This window comes from Neoarius graeffei, chromosome 26 (assembly GCF_027579695.1).
Source record: "Neoarius graeffei isolate fNeoGra1 chromosome 26, fNeoGra1.pri, whole genome shotgun sequence".
In the NCBI taxonomy this organism is placed as follows: Eukaryota; Metazoa; Chordata; class Actinopteri; order Siluriformes; family Ariidae; genus Neoarius; species Neoarius graeffei.
In genome coordinates this window covers 39039098-39055621 of record NC_083594.1, presented here as the reverse complement: position 1 = coordinate 39055621, position 16524 = coordinate 39039098, and the positions used below count along the sequence as shown (strand labels likewise).

General features: G+C 40.7%; 1 protein-coding gene across 8 annotated transcripts in view; it reads right to left on the bottom strand.

Annotated features, from left to right (window-relative positions):
- The window catches only part of atp2b4 (ATPase plasma membrane Ca2+ transporting 4), a 289912-nt gene that overhangs the window by 85828 nt on the left and 187560 nt on the right, over window positions 1-16524 (bottom strand). For 7 of the 8 annotated variants that reach the window (XM_060910085.1, XM_060910082.1, XM_060910084.1 and 4 more), the window contains 4 exons: window positions 14893-15018; window positions 13101-13136; window positions 7424-7594; window positions 6640-6854 (listed from right to left, as the gene is read on the bottom strand). In XM_060910085.1, coding sequence (XP_060766068.1) covers window positions 6640-6854; window positions 7424-7594; window positions 13101-13136; window positions 14893-15018 — 548 coding nt within the window. The remainder of the gene's footprint in view (window positions 1-6639; window positions 6855-7423; window positions 7595-13100; window positions 13137-14892; window positions 15019-16524) is intronic. The other variant, XM_060910090.1, reaches the window with a different exon arrangement.

Here is a 16524-nt window from a genome sequence, read left to right as displayed (position 1 = left end):
TTAACCGGAAGACCCCCCACCCTTTGATCGTCATCTGATGATGCAGCTCGTTACCTAAGGGCCCGTTTACACGAGGACGCTGTCGGGTAAAAATGACTAAATATTTTATCGGAAGTGCCTTTCATCTACACGGGGACGGCGTTTCCGAGGCTGAAAAACAGAAAAAATTGAAAACGCCTTCCAGAGTGGAGAAGTTAAAAACAGCCCCCATTGCATATCCGTCTAAACTACCCAATACGCGAAACTCTGCTCGGATCTGCTCACGTCGGGTACGCGTTTACGTCATATATATGTCATATACTGTACATGCCAGCCCGGGAAGTAAGAAAGTAAGTAAAAAAGTAAGAGCATGTCTGATTACATCGATCCAACGGACCTTCAAGCTGCTCTGGCAGCTTTAATAAACGTCCAGGAGTCCTTCGAACATCTATACCGAATCTGCACATATACCGTTAATGAACAGAGGCGGGTATAGTATGCTCTTACTTTTTTACTTACCATAGCCAGAGTAGTCAAAGTTTTCGCGGCGCAGATGTGCAGATCAGACAAGACGGAAGCCGTTGCGCATGCGTGCAGACATAGCGGAGGTCTTTCACAGCACCACCTAGCCGCCTGGCATGCACATCCAATTGAATTCCACACATTTATGCGTCATCGTATAGACGCAGATTTCCTCCTTGAAAACGGTCGTGTAGACGCGGAAAAAAGTGAGAACGAAAACGGACTTTTGCGTTTTTGTTTCAGACCGTCCCCGTGTAAAGTGGGCCTAAGATGGAATTTTTCTTAGCACGATCAGCAAGTTGAGGAAAACCCGGACGTTATCAATCATCGCAGGTAATCATGGTGGAAAGATCATGGATATGTTTTTATTTCTCAAATTCACCGATATTTCATGATCATCCTGTCGAAACCTACTTTGTTTCTTACTCTTTCATTTGACAGTCGCCATTTTGTATCTAAACGCGTGTTTGAGAAGTCACGTAAGGTGTCAATAATAGTGATCACTTTCATCGGTGTCCACCATTATCGACACCCTGCGGAATTAAGTGACATTTACAACTGTTATGGATCGATCTTTGTGCAACATTGTTGAAGTAGATGAAGTACTTAAAAAAAAATAAAAGTGCTGTGATTTATACATTTTTTTTTCTGATTCATTGGAATCCTACTGCAATAAATAGAATTAGACCAGAATTAAATTCCTAGCATATAAAAAAATTACATGCTTTAAATATTCATATTTTTTGATTCCATTCAGAAAATGTTTTTGCACTTTGTTGCAAATATCTACCACGTGTTAAAATATCAGTAGACATTTTATATTTTGGTTCAAGGAAATTATATGTGAACTTTGACCTGAATGTTCATGTGGTTACAATGTCAATCGCCTGTTGACATTTATTGGTAAACTACAAAACTAGAAATTAATACAAAAACAACGAATGATTAACAAAACGTGATCAACGAAAATACTTAGAAAGTACTTAGAATTACTTCATTTACGTAAGCACCGACATTGATATATTTATATCAAAGATATCTTGTACTAAATACAAGTCTGTGTAAAACAAATTTTAAATAAAAACTATGTTTTGTTAACTTAATACCAGATACCGATTATTTATTATAAATAATCATCTGGGTGTTGATAATTGTAGAACGGTGTCAATAACTGTGGACAAGTGTCGATAATTGTGGAATGGGGTCACATGATCTGATACACTAAGTAATCAGGAATCAACTCATTTTTGCCAGTGGAAGTTTGAGTAATTATTCATGCACAATTTACGTATTGAAAGTCTTTTCTCCTTTTGCAACGGCCAAAAGATTGTTAAGGTGTCGATAATTGTAGCCGCCGCTCTATTATAACGGCTCATAACTCAAAAAGCTCTGACATGTTTAAATGTGGAGAAACAAATCAAAAATGCTCCAAAGCACAAACACCGATCAACAATACATAAAGCAGTAAATATGCAAGTGTGGATCTTCTGTTGCGGTATTTAAAAGATATCTTATACCTAAGAGCAATTCCTGAAAATTTCATGTATTTAGCTTATATAGTTCAAAAGTTACGGCTTATAGAACTTTTTTCTATAGCATTCGTTTTTAATGGTAAAATTTGAGCCACGCCCCCTTATTCATGCCCCTATATCTCAAACACTAACAAAAGATGTAAGGCTGAAATTTTGCACACTGTTTCTTGGGATTGATGACCTTAATCTTTGAAAATATGAAGCAAACCTGACATGATTAGTCGGGAGGCCTTCTGTGATAGCACACGGATTGACCCATTAACGCTGAAAATCTTCTTTAAAGCTAAACGGCCTTTCGATTTCAGAAAATTGGTGAAATTTAGTTCCCTCTGAAATTTGGTCATTGTGATGCATGTTTACTTCTACAATATCGCAAAAAAATTAAAAACCCAGGCCATTCTGTGGCTGGGAAGTTATTTAATTTGAGGGGATTCCCTAGCAAATAATGTGCATGAAATCACTCGCTTCACGCAGTCAAGCAGACAGAGGACGTCCGGTGTGTGCATGTGCAGGTTTACCTTTGACCGTACACTGACTGTTCCATCATTCTGTCGCTAAATGAACAGCTGATCACACCGAGGTGCTTGCTGACCGTCGATATTTATTAGTTTGGTCCTGCGTTTACTTTCCTTCGCAACATAACGTCTTTTCTTCTTGCTTTCCGTTACTGTAGTCGGTCTTTCATGTCTCACTTGCGTCCTCCATTTTTCTCTCCTGTTTCAAATTTGTATCCCACAATGCCTTGCGCGAATGGGGAAAGCCCACCACGTGATGCATGACATAGTATCTTGAACTGGGTCATGGTGAAGCAAGAAAAAATAGCGGCGAATTTAGGGTCACATGGCCTTAAATTCAATAAGTGTTCTATTAATTGAAAAAAAAATACAATTGGAAGTCTGTGATTCGAATTCAGTAGCTTTCGGTCCACTAAAGAAAAATAACTGGGTGTCAGGGAAAATTCTTTTTATGACCTAAACTTGAAAAATCTGAAAGGCGGTCTACCTTTAATTGTATAGCCATCGAACAATTGAACCTAATCGTTTTGAAATATAAACTTTAAACAAAAATAACCCCTTTCCTGTAAATGCCACACTGCCAAAGCACATGCTTATAACATGTCCATGTCCTGTCAGAACTGGGGTAATTACAATACGACAGAGAGGAGATTCCACAGAGCTGATCATGTCCTTGGACGAGGAAATGAGTCATTTCTGTGGAAAACTTATACAATGTTTAAAGTCAAATAGAAAGCTCCATGACACTATTTATTATGCAGGAAATGTCTGAGAGTCAGCCAAATCCAGACATTCTACTCTTCATCACTTTAAATAGAGAGATAGACCTTTCCACATTTTTGCCCACTAAATATAGGCATCATTTATCAAGCTGACATGAACTACTTTAGTCAGAAATCACTCGCTGGAGCATTAACATAATATTTTATCTATGAAAATCTCATTAATTATGTATCCTAGGAGAGCTCCTGAATTTGTGTAAATTTACACATCAGACTATGAACTTTGACCAATATTCTACAAATCAAATAATTGGGGCATTTTCTATACGGATGATGCTGTCAATTACATGCAGGGGTATAAGGAAAATTTGTGAAGCTCATTTTGTGAAACTAAATCCAAAAAGAAATACATAAAAAAAAGACAAAGAGCTTTTTTTTATTATTTTTTTTTATTTCTTTTTCAATTTTTTTTTTCTGTGTGTTGTGTAGTTTGATGTTTGAGTGTTTTCTCCACCGGTGGTGGTGTAGCTCCGGACCTAGTTTTGGATGAAAATAAAAGTCAGTAAATTGCTGGACTTTTGAGAGAACCTTTAATCCCTCATCCAGTGCTGCGCGTCATCTTTGAGATTGAGCCATGGGAAAATCAAAGGAATTGTCAAAGGACCTGCGTGAAAAGGTAGTTGAACTTTATAAATCAGGGAAGGGATATAAGAAAATATCAAAGCAATTAAAAATGTCAGTCAGCACTGTTCAAACAATAATCAATAATTTCCCTCCGGGCCTTGGTTCGCCGTGGGTGATGCCTGTGCTCCCAGCTGTGGCCTGCAGTGAGCTCGTTGCTCATTTTACATCATGGTTGTCCAGCGCTCTGCGCTTTAATGCTTTGGCGTGATGTTCTGAGCAATGTTGCTTGGTGGTGTCGCGGCGGCAGTGCAGGCGGTTTGGGACACACCAGCGCTTTGCGTGGCGGAGCTTCTCTGCTCGCTTTGTGGATCCATGGCGTGATGTTCTGAGTGATGTTGCTGACGGCTTCGTGGCGGCGGTGCTGGAAATGTGGGACTTGTTTTCGTGCGCCTTTTGGTGGGACTGTGGCTGCTACACCACAGGAATTACATCCTAACCCTACTTGGTGGACTTTTTACTTTTTATTTTTTTCTTATTTTATATATATATATATATATATATATATATATATATATATATATATATATATATATATAATTATTTTTTTTTCTTTGTCTACTATTGTAAAGCGTCCGTGGGTTTCTTGAAAGGCGCTATATAAATTTAACATCTCATCTCATTATCTCTAGCCGCTTTATCCTTCTACAGGGTCGCAGGCAAGCTGGAGCCTATCCCAGCTGACTATGGGCGAAAGGCGGGGTACACCCTGGACAAGTCGCCAGGTCATCACAGGGCTGACATATAGACACAGACAACCATTCACACTCACATTCACACCTACGGTCAATTTAGAGTCACCAGTTAACCTAACCTGCATGTCTTTGGACTGTGGGGGAAACCGGAGCACCCGGAGGAAACCCACGCGGACACGGGGAGAACATGCAAACTCCGCACAGAAAGGCCCTCGCCGGCCCCGGGGCTCGAACCCAGGACCTTCTTGCTGTGAGGCAACAGCGCTAACCACTACACCACCGTGCTGCCTAAATTTAACATTATTATTATTATTAAATAATAGTAGTCATTCAATTAGGACACAAGAAATGCGTCGGCATATAAAAGGAAGAGGTCTGCTTTAGCCGATGTGCTGCATTGACTGAGCTACATTACTGGAAAATTTAGCAAAATCCATGCTCAGGAACTCGTTTACTGCTTCACTGTTTAATATCCTCATCTTTGTCGTTTCCGTTACTACCTCTCCATCAACACAGACAAGGTGCTAGTTCTGGGCTTCATCCGAATGCTGGCTCAACATGCGAACCTTCTAAGAACCAGTGTGCTCTTCCACGGTCTAGAGAGCCACATTACATCACTGATACAGCTCTCTTTTTCCAGCCGCTAGTCCTGCTGCTAGTGCCGCAAGACTACCATGCTACTGCCAACAACTACACAACAATCACCTCTTTTTCTTCTCCAGATTAATCACGCTAGACTAACTTTTTTTTTTTAATGGTAGCAATTTTACCTGGTCTTCTCGGTCATGATAATGCCGCCCCTAGCCCCTGACATAAGCGGTTCTTGGATCTAGACCAGCAAAGAGTTGGAGCCAAACCAGTTTTCCTGACCGAGAGCCAGTTCTTTGTCTCTCGAAATGTGAAGAACTAGTTTAAGATTAGGCACCGGCTCCAAACTAGCCCCAGAACTGCCTTGGTGGAAAAGGGGTACGAGTTTGTTGCATTTTAACAGATAAAATGGGCATGTAGGTATGAAGACAACTTTTAGACCCAGGGAAGTGAACATACTATTAAGGCAGGTTTGTATTACTCAAGTCCAGAACTCAGACTCGAGTCCGACTCATGCCCTAATTTTAAGGACTCGTGACTTGACTTGAGCGCTGATGATGCATTCGGACTCGCAAAATGGAGACGAGGACTCTGACTTTTTCTTTATTTTTTTGGGTAACATGCCATAATAATTCGGCATAAAGATATAAATATCTTGTCCTAATTTCATGCAAGTGTGTCAAACCTGCACGCCTTGGCACGTGCATCAGATAGACTCTCAGGCGTGCTTTGGAGAGCACACGTGCCAAGCGGACTTGCGCGCGCACTGTAAATGACTCGCACCTGCACAGGATTAAGGCGCAATCAGCGCACCTATATAAAAACTGTGAAAACACACTTACTTTGCGAAGTATTGAGTTGCCTTGCTGACACATTACCAAGCCTTATTTCCTTGTTTGGTTTGCTGATTTCCTGTTTCTTGTCTTTGATTCTGTCGAGTCTATGATAGCCTGTTTGTGCCTCGCTCGACCTATTGCCCATTTCACGATTTTGCCTGGATTGTTCACCTGTATTAATAAACGCACCTTCTGCACTTGCATCCGTCTCCCAATCATCTCTGACAGAATACTTCACACTCCCTGACAAAGAGAATGCACATTCACCTGTTCATATATGTTATGTTCAGGAACAAACTAATCTTAATGGCGCTAAAACGGCCACTGTCAAATAGTCCGGTTGGAGTCTTGTTCTCAGACTCGACTCGAAATTTTTTTTTTAATGACTCGGACTTGAACACTGGGGACTCGAGGTTTAGTGACTGGTCTACAACACTGCTATTAGACTCCAACACCAAAATACGAGTGCAAAAGGAATTTGTTGATTGCTAGTGGTCTCCATGATTGATTATGGGTGGAAGAATTCTGGACAAACCACATCATAGAGGCATCACTTTTGCTTGGCTCACCTTGACGGAGTAGGCAAGTGAAATGGTGACAGCAAGTGGAAGCCCTTCAGGAACAGCGACCACCAACACGGTCACGCCAATGATGAAGAACTTGACAAAGTACTGAATGTAGATGGGTGTGCATTCGGCCTTCCACTCTCGTCCCTGCACCCCGAATGTATCGATCACAAAGTATAAGATAAGGATGATGACAGTCACAGCAGACATGATGAGGCCTGCAGAGAAGAAAAGCAGTTGAAGGACAGTACAGCTCTCGAGGAAGGGAATGATCGGGAAGCTGTGTTCACTGACTTTTTCTTCGCCCCGATTATTAACAGCTGCGCACCATCTGAATCTGATTTTATTAAGACATGCTGTAGAAAGTGAGAATTACGTGGATTACGGCCCAAAGACAGGTCTGTTTTTATGCTCGTTGACAGTGTTTCTTTACACAGTAAGTTAAATAAATGCACCGAACCAGGGGAGAGTGTGACAAATGAACTCATTTGCTGAGTTTGTGTGTTCATGATAATGCAAACAAGCAGTCGGACATGTAGATCTTCCCAGGAACTAATTAATATAAATATTCTGCGTTGTACAAAATAGCAAGAGAGCTTTACTTTTGGCCAACTCTTGTCATGCTGGGAAGCGATTATGTTAAATGTAATCCAACTCTGATGAACGTCCATTTCTATCCGTGCTGTTCATTTACTTCAGAAAAAAAAAACCCAAAAAACTGGAACATGTCAGAATAATACAATTGTATTAGATTGATTACAAATCAGTTTGGTTTAAATTCCCGGACCTGCTTTTCCGATCTGTACAGCCAATCTGGTCAGCTTGCCCTGAAGTACGGACTTCTCCTTCTTGGTGACGTTGACCTTCTTCACTTCTTTCTCCTCTTTCTCCTCGCATTCAGCTCCCTCTGCACTCTTTAGAGGTTGGATCTCCAGAGCAACGCCATCCCGGGTCTTGGCTGGAGGAGAAAGAAATGGGAATGAAGGAAGAGCATGCAAAAATAAAAATAAAAAAACAATAAAACAAAACAGATAAGTGATGGCTAGAAGTCAAAGACAGCCACAAACATTTCTTTTTTGTTGTTTTTTTAATGTTAGTGGATATTAATGGAATGACTCAGATCTGGCTTCGAACAAGCTGTTATTAAAGCAAGTTACTTCCAAACATGAATGGAATATTAAAGAAAGAAAAAGTCATAAATTCAAAGCACAATACTAAACATTTCTATTCACACTGCTTTGTATTTATAACATGACTGATCAACGATATGGCCTTTGAGACTATCAGACCAAAACACAGCATACACAATGTTTAGGCTTTTTTTTTTTAACCTTTATAAATGCTATGAAACTCAAACAGTTATCTGAGTGAGATCTTTTGTAAATGGACACATTTTAATTCAAGTCTAACTTCATTTTACATTATAGTCTGCTCAGGAGATGGTGTTTTGAACATCTTATCTAGTCACTGTGGAATGACTTTCCACATTTCATCAACATTACTCTTACACTACTGGGTGACTCAGTGCTGCCTCATTTAACTTAATCGAATTATTCACTTTTTAGACTGATACTTGGGACCAGACACTGAACGAAAGACAAAAGACAGATATGATCAGGGTAAAACCCCTTTCACAAGAACACCCATCACTGTATCTTGGAGTTCAACTGTTATAATTGAATTATTCCTCAGACAGACCTATTGCATTACTGGACGCCTGACTAAAATAGCAGCATAATGGGATCTAAGATCCAATTCAGGCTTTTTGCTATGGTCAAACATTGATCCCGCCCCCAATTTCCTGCCTATCTCTGCCATGAGGGCTGCTGGATAACCCAGGGCCCCTGGACAGCAGTGTAACATGATCCTGGAACGTCATTTCCACTACTGAAATGGTAGCACATGAAAAAGTCCCCAAGTCAAACAAGGCACTTAAAAGTAACATAAGGCACCCTGAAGGCTGAGACTGACGGACTGACAGCACGCATGACGAGGAGGGAAGGGGGGGAAAGAGTGTGTTACAGACTCGACAAAATCCAGACTCAATAAATATAAATAAATAAAGATAATAAATCAGAGAGAAAAAAAAACAACAACCTTACAACCAGATACAGTAAGCACAAAACAACTAAAAAAGAAAAGCGGAAAATCTGGAGACTGTTTTTTTCTTAAAAAAAAAAAAAAAAACTGATGCAGAGAGAGAACGAGAGAAAGAGAGACAGAGAGAGAGAGAAAGAATCACACAGTGAAGGTGGGACACAGTGTACGAGACAGCATGGGTTCCTGAGCACGCCCTAGAAGGAGGCAACAGTGAGACAATAAATAAATAAATAAATAAATAAAGCCAAGAAATAGATGGAGGGAGGAGAAGAAAAAAAAAAAAAATCAGTTTACAGCCCACCAATTTGGCAAAGGGTGCAACTCCCACTTGGCCGACCCCAGAGCTTTGATTCAGGATATACAATGAATGCAGACTCAACACAGAAAAAACTACAGAAGAATGCAAGCCCACGAACGTCAGAGGAATAACTCTATACAGCTTGTCTGACTCTCTGCCATGTGGCTCCTGAGAATGCTTCTGTCTGAAGCAGACGCTCTGCCCACAACTGCAGGCCTGTGCAGGGTAGATACACCCTTTAAAGGTGTTATATGTAAGAATTAGCTTAAAACGTTCAAAAATTATCAATAGAATGGGAAGAAATAACAGTTTTCATGTTATGTTAAAAGATGTCTATGCGTTGTGATGCAGCGATATCTCAAGTCAAGTCAGTTTATTTGTATAGCGCTTTTAACAGTTGGCATTGTCACAACGCAGCTTAACATCATGGACGATGCCAGTCACCCTCTGCACACCGTCATCAGCAACCAGAGGAGCCTGTTCAGTGACAAAACACTCCTTCCCAAGTGCAGGACAAACAGACTCAAAAAGTCCTTTGTCCCTCACACCATCAGACTGTACAACTCCTCTCTGGGGGGGTAACAGGAGGACAGAGGACGGGAAGGAGCAGTAGCCTAGCCTAGCCCAACAATAAGCAATACCGGACAATGTGCAATATAAAGTGCAATATCTTTCCTGCTTCCCCACACCCACACACTTCACACTTAGGCTATATCCACATGACAACGGCAACGAGGTTTTTTTTTTTAGCGGGTAAAAAAAAATATCGCGTCCACATGGGCAACGGATCAGTAAAATATCAGGTCCATATGGCAACGCAACACTTGCTGAAAACAATGCAATACACATGCCACACCTCTACATGCGCTGTAAGACGGTCCCATCGGAGACACCAGAACAATAGAAGAAGGAGGACGCATGCGCATGTAACGGGTTTATTTTTTTCCACTTGCCATTGTGTGTAGTGGTGGGGAAATTCTGCGCTGGCCCTTTAAGAGCGCAGGTAGTTATGGGAACGAGGCGCCGGCCTCTTTCAGTTCATTTTGGAAATGTAAGCGCCAATGCCACTGGACGTTTGCAGCCCGTCCTCAGCAGTGTATTTGTGTCTCATTTCTTTAGAATAAAAAGACTGGTGGACAACACAATGCAACGTCTGTTACACGCATAAACCCCTTCTTCTACCCGGTGTGAAGCACTCACAGGAACAAACACAACAACAACAAGAAGAAGATGGCTGCGACTATGCGAGGAAATCGTGCCTTCTGTGTGTACAAATTAGTTTTATTAGTGTGCATAGTTTTATATAACTTAATTTTCTTATTGTGTGTGAACATTTTGAAAAGCATTTTTATATAATTTATATAACTTTTTATATTGTGTGTGAACATTTTGAAAAGCAGTCTTATCCAATAAAAAAAAAGAAATTCAAGAAATGGTTCAGTTACTTGTTTATTTAAAAGAAAAGCTGTGTACAAAAGTGAATGCAATGCAGTGGTTCATACAAAACAGTCTGTTGAAGGGTCTTCTGACCCTTTTCCCCTCTGCCTCCATTATAGTCAGGTAACTATTGCTTTGTGTGGAAGGCTGTACTTTCTGTTCATCAAAGCAGGTGTAAATTGTCTGTCTGGCAGGTCAGTCAGGTTAATGTGTAAACAATTTCAATTTCTGTTGTTACGAATGATGCGCGTGGGAGTGCTGCTTGTTCTAGTCATGTGGTTGTGACGTCATCGTAAACAAATCCGTTCTACTCATCCAGACGACTTCGCAACGGCTCCGTTGCCAGATTTTTTCACTCTGGAACCCGTTCTCAAAAGATTTCGTTTCGGGGCACCCAAAACGCCGGTGCCGTGTGGACGCCAGGCCGAAACGATAAACAATTTTATCAGATTCACCTGAATCCGTTGCCGTGTGGACAGGGCCTTACCCTAACCCCACTTCTCCCCCCTTTCCCCCCCTCCCCCTTCCTCTCTTCCCCATATCTTATTCTTTTATATTTGCAGATGTAAATACTTAATTTATTTTAATTTATCTAGAAGTTTTTCTCTATTTCTTTTCTCTGTTTATCTGTAATGATGCTGCTGGAATCTTAATTTCCCTGAGGGAACCCTCCCAAAGGGATCAATAAAATTTAATCTAATCTAATCTAATCTAATCTAATCTAATCTAACAGAAAATTAAAGACTTTAAACAGGGCTAATTTTATCTCTATTTATCTGTGATGAGCAAGCCTGTGGTGACAGTAGCAAGGGAGAAACTCCCTCAGACGACATGAGGAAGAAACCTCGAGAGGAACCAGACTCAAAAGGGAACCCATCCTCATTTGGCTGGTAACAGACAACGTGATTATAAACAACTTGCTTCTATAAACAGTGTCCTATATAGTCACAAAGTATAACTGTGTAACCAGGAAAATCATTATAGTTTTAACATGAAGTCTGTTTTGTTGAAGTTATAAACTGTTCACTGATGGAAATTTGAGTGCAAAACTGTTCATGACAACTGCAGTCCTAAAGTTAGCAAGTCAACTGTAGTCCTCAGACATAAATGAACTCTAGTGTCCAGAGCCATCTTCTAAGTGCGACTTTCGACTGTCCGTATGGGGCCATCCTCTACATCTACTCAAGTTAGCATGCTAACTGGCTATCCCTGATACCCCTTTCCCACCAAATCAATTCCAGGGCTGGTTCGGGGCCAGTGCTAGTGCTGGTTCACAACTCATTCAACTTGCGAACCAGTTGAGAACCAGTTTGCTTTTCCATAGCTCGGGGTGCTAAGGGGATCCACATCATTACGTCACTGTATACATCAGTTACGTCGCTGCGTTTGCATAAACCTTGGCGCGAAGATCGAAGCAACAACAACACGGAGAAGAAGCAGCAGCAACAATAATGGATGACTGCTGCTTTACTGTATTCATGATATCTCGTCGCTTATTTAAAAATGGCGCCCTCTTGCAGTCTTGCTATTGTTGTTGGTCTTAACAACCCCCCCCCGTTGACGTAAGCAGTTCTTTCTTCTAGCCCAGCAAAGAGCTGGTGCTACCCTGGAACCGTTTTTTTTCTGGCCCAGAGCCAGTTCTTTGTCAGTGGAAACAGAAAACCCGGTTCCAAACTAAGCACTGGCCCTGAACCAGCCCTGGAACTGATTTGGTGGAAAAGGGGTACGAGACAGGATGGGCCATCCTGTCTTGTAATACCACTTTGTCCCTCAAGAGGCGATAGTAAGTCACTGTAGCGTCCAGTTTGCCCTCACTTTGCCATGACAGCATGAAGATGAGTAAATCTGCTTTCTAAATTTGTCTAACAGCGACTGGAATGTGAGCCGTATCGAGCTGAAGACAGTCACTAACATGCTGACAAAGTCGTTAGATTTGCTCCTAAGCTCTTTTTAAATTCAAGGTGCCAAGGTCTAGCAAAAAAATGTCTCCAAGTTGGTAATGCTGAAAGAGGATTTAGACTCGGAAATGACTATTGGCATCAGATTTAACAAGCAGACAGAAGCAAAACAAGAGTTAAACACTGGAGTTACTTTCCACTGCTGGAGACAGCTCTTGGTGTGGAAAGGGATGAAGTTTGATGCTGAACTCACAATGTTTCTTCTAGTCTGGTAAAGTTAAATTTCATCAATCGAAACCGTACGAGATAATTTAGTTTCTTCTTCTTCATTTTCCAACGACACAGCAACTTTCACATGGATAATTTTGTCAGAAAATGGGCCTTCAATGGAAAAGTCCACTCTGAAATATTTAAATACGATGTATTTAATGTGATTCTGGGGCTAATCTGTTTGAGAAAGCATAGGATTAGGCTCAGCTCTGCTGCAGCACATGAGAGTTGCACTCTTTCACAGGTAAAGCGAGGCGGGAAGAAGCTCCCATAGGTTCAGCAGGAAGAGAGTCAAAGCAATAGCGTGTGTGTGTGAGAGAGAGAGAGAGAGAGAGAGAGAGAGAGAGAGAGAGAGAGAGAGAGAGAGAGAGCGTTAGAGTGAGGTGAGTGAGTGAGATTAACAAGAGACTCCAAGACTTGTCGCTGAATGGGAGGGGAAGGGGGGGAAAGGGAGGGGTTACCTTTGTTGCGATTTTCAGGGGCTCCTTGTTTTTTACCTGTTCAGAACGAGAGAGAGAGGGCGGAGGACTGATATATAACATGGATTAAAGTAAATGAACCAGACACAAATCAAAAAAGGAAACAAGGATTCAAAAACAGGGTCGAAATAAATTAATACAACTTCACACGTGGGAGTGTGGGCTAAAATGTGTCATCTCAAGAAACAACAGTCAACGTTTTGTCATTTTTCATTATAGGTCAGAGGCATGTTGCATCATAAACAGCCATTTTTGTAGAACATTTTGTATAAAAAAGTTTTCGCCTCTGTTCATTTACTGGACTAAGTTTAACTTGAACTGATGCCTTGCTGTGGATACATCAGGAAACAGGCCATTACTTTTAAGTAGTAGTGTACAACTGCTCGTGCTGAATGTGATAAAAATGTCTGAAGAGGGCAGAACTGTCATGGTGTTCGAAGTGAGCAATATTTCAGGAAAGTGTTGCTGCAATGCATTGTTGCTTCAGTGCAATATTTGGCTCAAGAAAATCAGGATGTGACTTGAGAGCTGGCTTTCAAATGATTTAATGGATTTTTTTTCCTGATGCAAAGGTGCCAAAATTGCTAATAAGAAACTCCTAGACATCATAAAGGGAGTAAAAAAAAGAACACAAAACTGAATTTTACCATAAAACCCGAGCATACGTCAGCGGACAAGAAAAAAGAAGAGAAAAAAAAGAAAAAAAAAAAAAGGGCAACGTTAAGGAATTTATGAACGTTACGGAATTTCACCTGGATAAAGTCAGCGCAAAATAAAAGTAACTACTGCCAGAGGTTAATGCTTATTTTTCACGTTCTGTATCTTTTCTCCTTCATGTAAATTTTGCGTTTGACTGCTATGGGACTGAAAAAGCAGACGTGTACTTTTCAGGTGTCTCCCAAATTAGCGCAGCAAGAGGTTACAGCTAAATCGGAGATATCGGCACCTCTGCGTGCATCTCAATACGTTTCAAACTCGAAACTAATCTGAAGTTACAGTGGTTCAAAAAACGACAACGGCGTAAACTGAGACTGAATGTTGGAAACAAAATCCTGGATTTACGTTCAAAGAAAGAAAACAGAGCCAAACATGGGAGTGAAAACCCATACACCCATTGGAAATTAAATCCAAAGGGCATAGAGTAATGGTTGCATGTACAGTATGTGTGTTTGGACAGTGTGTGCGCGCGCACTGTGATAGGTGTAGCTGAGAAAAGGTTTGAAAATTCAGCTAAATGGACGTCTGATTGCATTTCTACACCTGCTTATTCATTTCGTCTGGAATCGACAAGTTCAGGTCTTACTTCTGAACACCTTGCCTAGAAATGACACGTTCGGCCCAGCAAAGATGAGGAATGTAAATCTGACCAAGAAAATCAGTTAAGTTAAATTAAAAAAAAAAAAAAAAAAAAAAAGTGTAATGAAAACTAAAAACGACAACATAACTAAAAAAAAAACCAACAAAAATTCAAGATAAGGGATTAAGTATAATGTGAATTAAACCTAAGTGGGGCGTTAACTGATCTCCACTGATACATTCTTCGCCTTGATCTTTTCTTCAAGCATCTCTTGCGATGCTTGATACTAGTAGTAGGTTAGTACAATGAGTTCTCGGATGGGCAAAAAGTAAACTAAAATGATGTATCACTCAAATGCCTCTTACCTCTGAGGGGTTAAGATGAGAAGGCTATTGCCCATGGGTATTTGAAGGGAAAGTTGGGGTGATTTGGCTGGTTTCTACAGATACAAAGATGATGAACGATGTGCCGACATACCTTTCTTAACTTTCTTCTCCTCCTCCTCACCGCCGGCTCCAAGCAGAGTGAAAATGATTCCAGTCTGGGAGTTCAGGCCAATGGCAGTGACCACCATCCTCCCAGATCCCTCCATCACATGGGTTCCTGAAGAAGGTCAAGGTCATTCATGCTATGTAGTCAATTCGTTGCTTATAAGGTCTATTTTAAGATTAGGAGAAGAAACTATGGTCAGGTTCAGTGATCAAAAACGCAGGCATATATAGTAGGTTCGAGTGTTGTAAACTAGCTACAGTTAATGCCCATGTGTCTATTGTGAGGTGTAAGAATAGGGGTGGGATTATTTGAGTCAATTCAACAATGTACAGCAATTCAATTCAAAATTGTACAGCGCTTTTAACAATAGATATTGTCAAAAAAATTAAAGCATTATACAAGTCTGGACGCAAGTTTACATTCCTAATGAACAAGTCAGACATGACAGTGGAGGGGGTGGGATGGGGGGGAATAAAAGTGTTACCAGGCAAAACAAACCTCGCCTGGCAGTCTGGCCTATTCACCTTATAAGGTGAATCCATGACCTTCAGTTTGACATTTCAAGGTCACCATTCATGGTGCTAAATGAAGGTCCGTATGGGACTACCTATATGCTGATAATGGTAATATTTTTCAATCATCAACTGTCAGGTTATAGTCCTATGAAAATCCATGACCTTGAATGTGACATTTCAAAGTCATTCAAGGTCAAAGGTCATGGTGGCAACTGAAAGACCTTGAGTTTGACCTTTCAAGGTCACTCATGGTCAAAAGGTTATGGTGCCAAATGAAAGCCCATATATGACTTCCTATATGTTAATAATATTAAGTATCTATCTTGAACCGTTTCCCAGTTATGAGCCTCTGAAAATCCATGACCTTGGCCCCTGACATTTGACCCCCAACCACTAAGAAAACTATGAAAGATACCCCATCATGTAGCATATCAATTTTTGGAAAATCCAAACCTTCAAGGTATCCATGTGGGAACATGCACAGGAGCAGAACGTGAGTTACAAGTCCAGAAACTCCGAGCAGCAGCGCAGTGCAGGACAAACTAGCCAGATCCAAATGATTATAGCAGTACTAACGGTATTCGGTCATAACGCTGACTTGGATGAATAAATGAAAAACAGATTTTTACCTTGTTCTAGTAAGATGAGTAAAGTCCACCTGATATAAACTCCACACGTCAGTGCAGTCTTTAGACCAAGCACATGTGTCTGACTTGTCTGAAATTATGATCAATAGGATGGCGAGCGCTTACAAAACACGATAATTGCATCACTGAGTTTGGCTCATGTCTCCAAATTTTAAAAGATATTTTTAAATGTATGAAAGAGAGCTGTTTTTCTTTTAAATAGACCAAACTAGCACACTATTTAGCATGAACTAAATTAGTCAATAACAACCTATTTGCCTCTGACCGTACATACATGTCTGTACTGCTGGAAATAGAGTACCAGTCAAAAGTTTGTACCAGGGCTTTGAACCGGTTCAAGGAATGAAAACGAAAACCGGGAACTTTTTCTATTTCACATGGAACAGAAACGAAACCAGAAACTTTATTATTTTTTATGCTCCGGAACAGAAGCGCTTATTAAAAATAATGGTAAC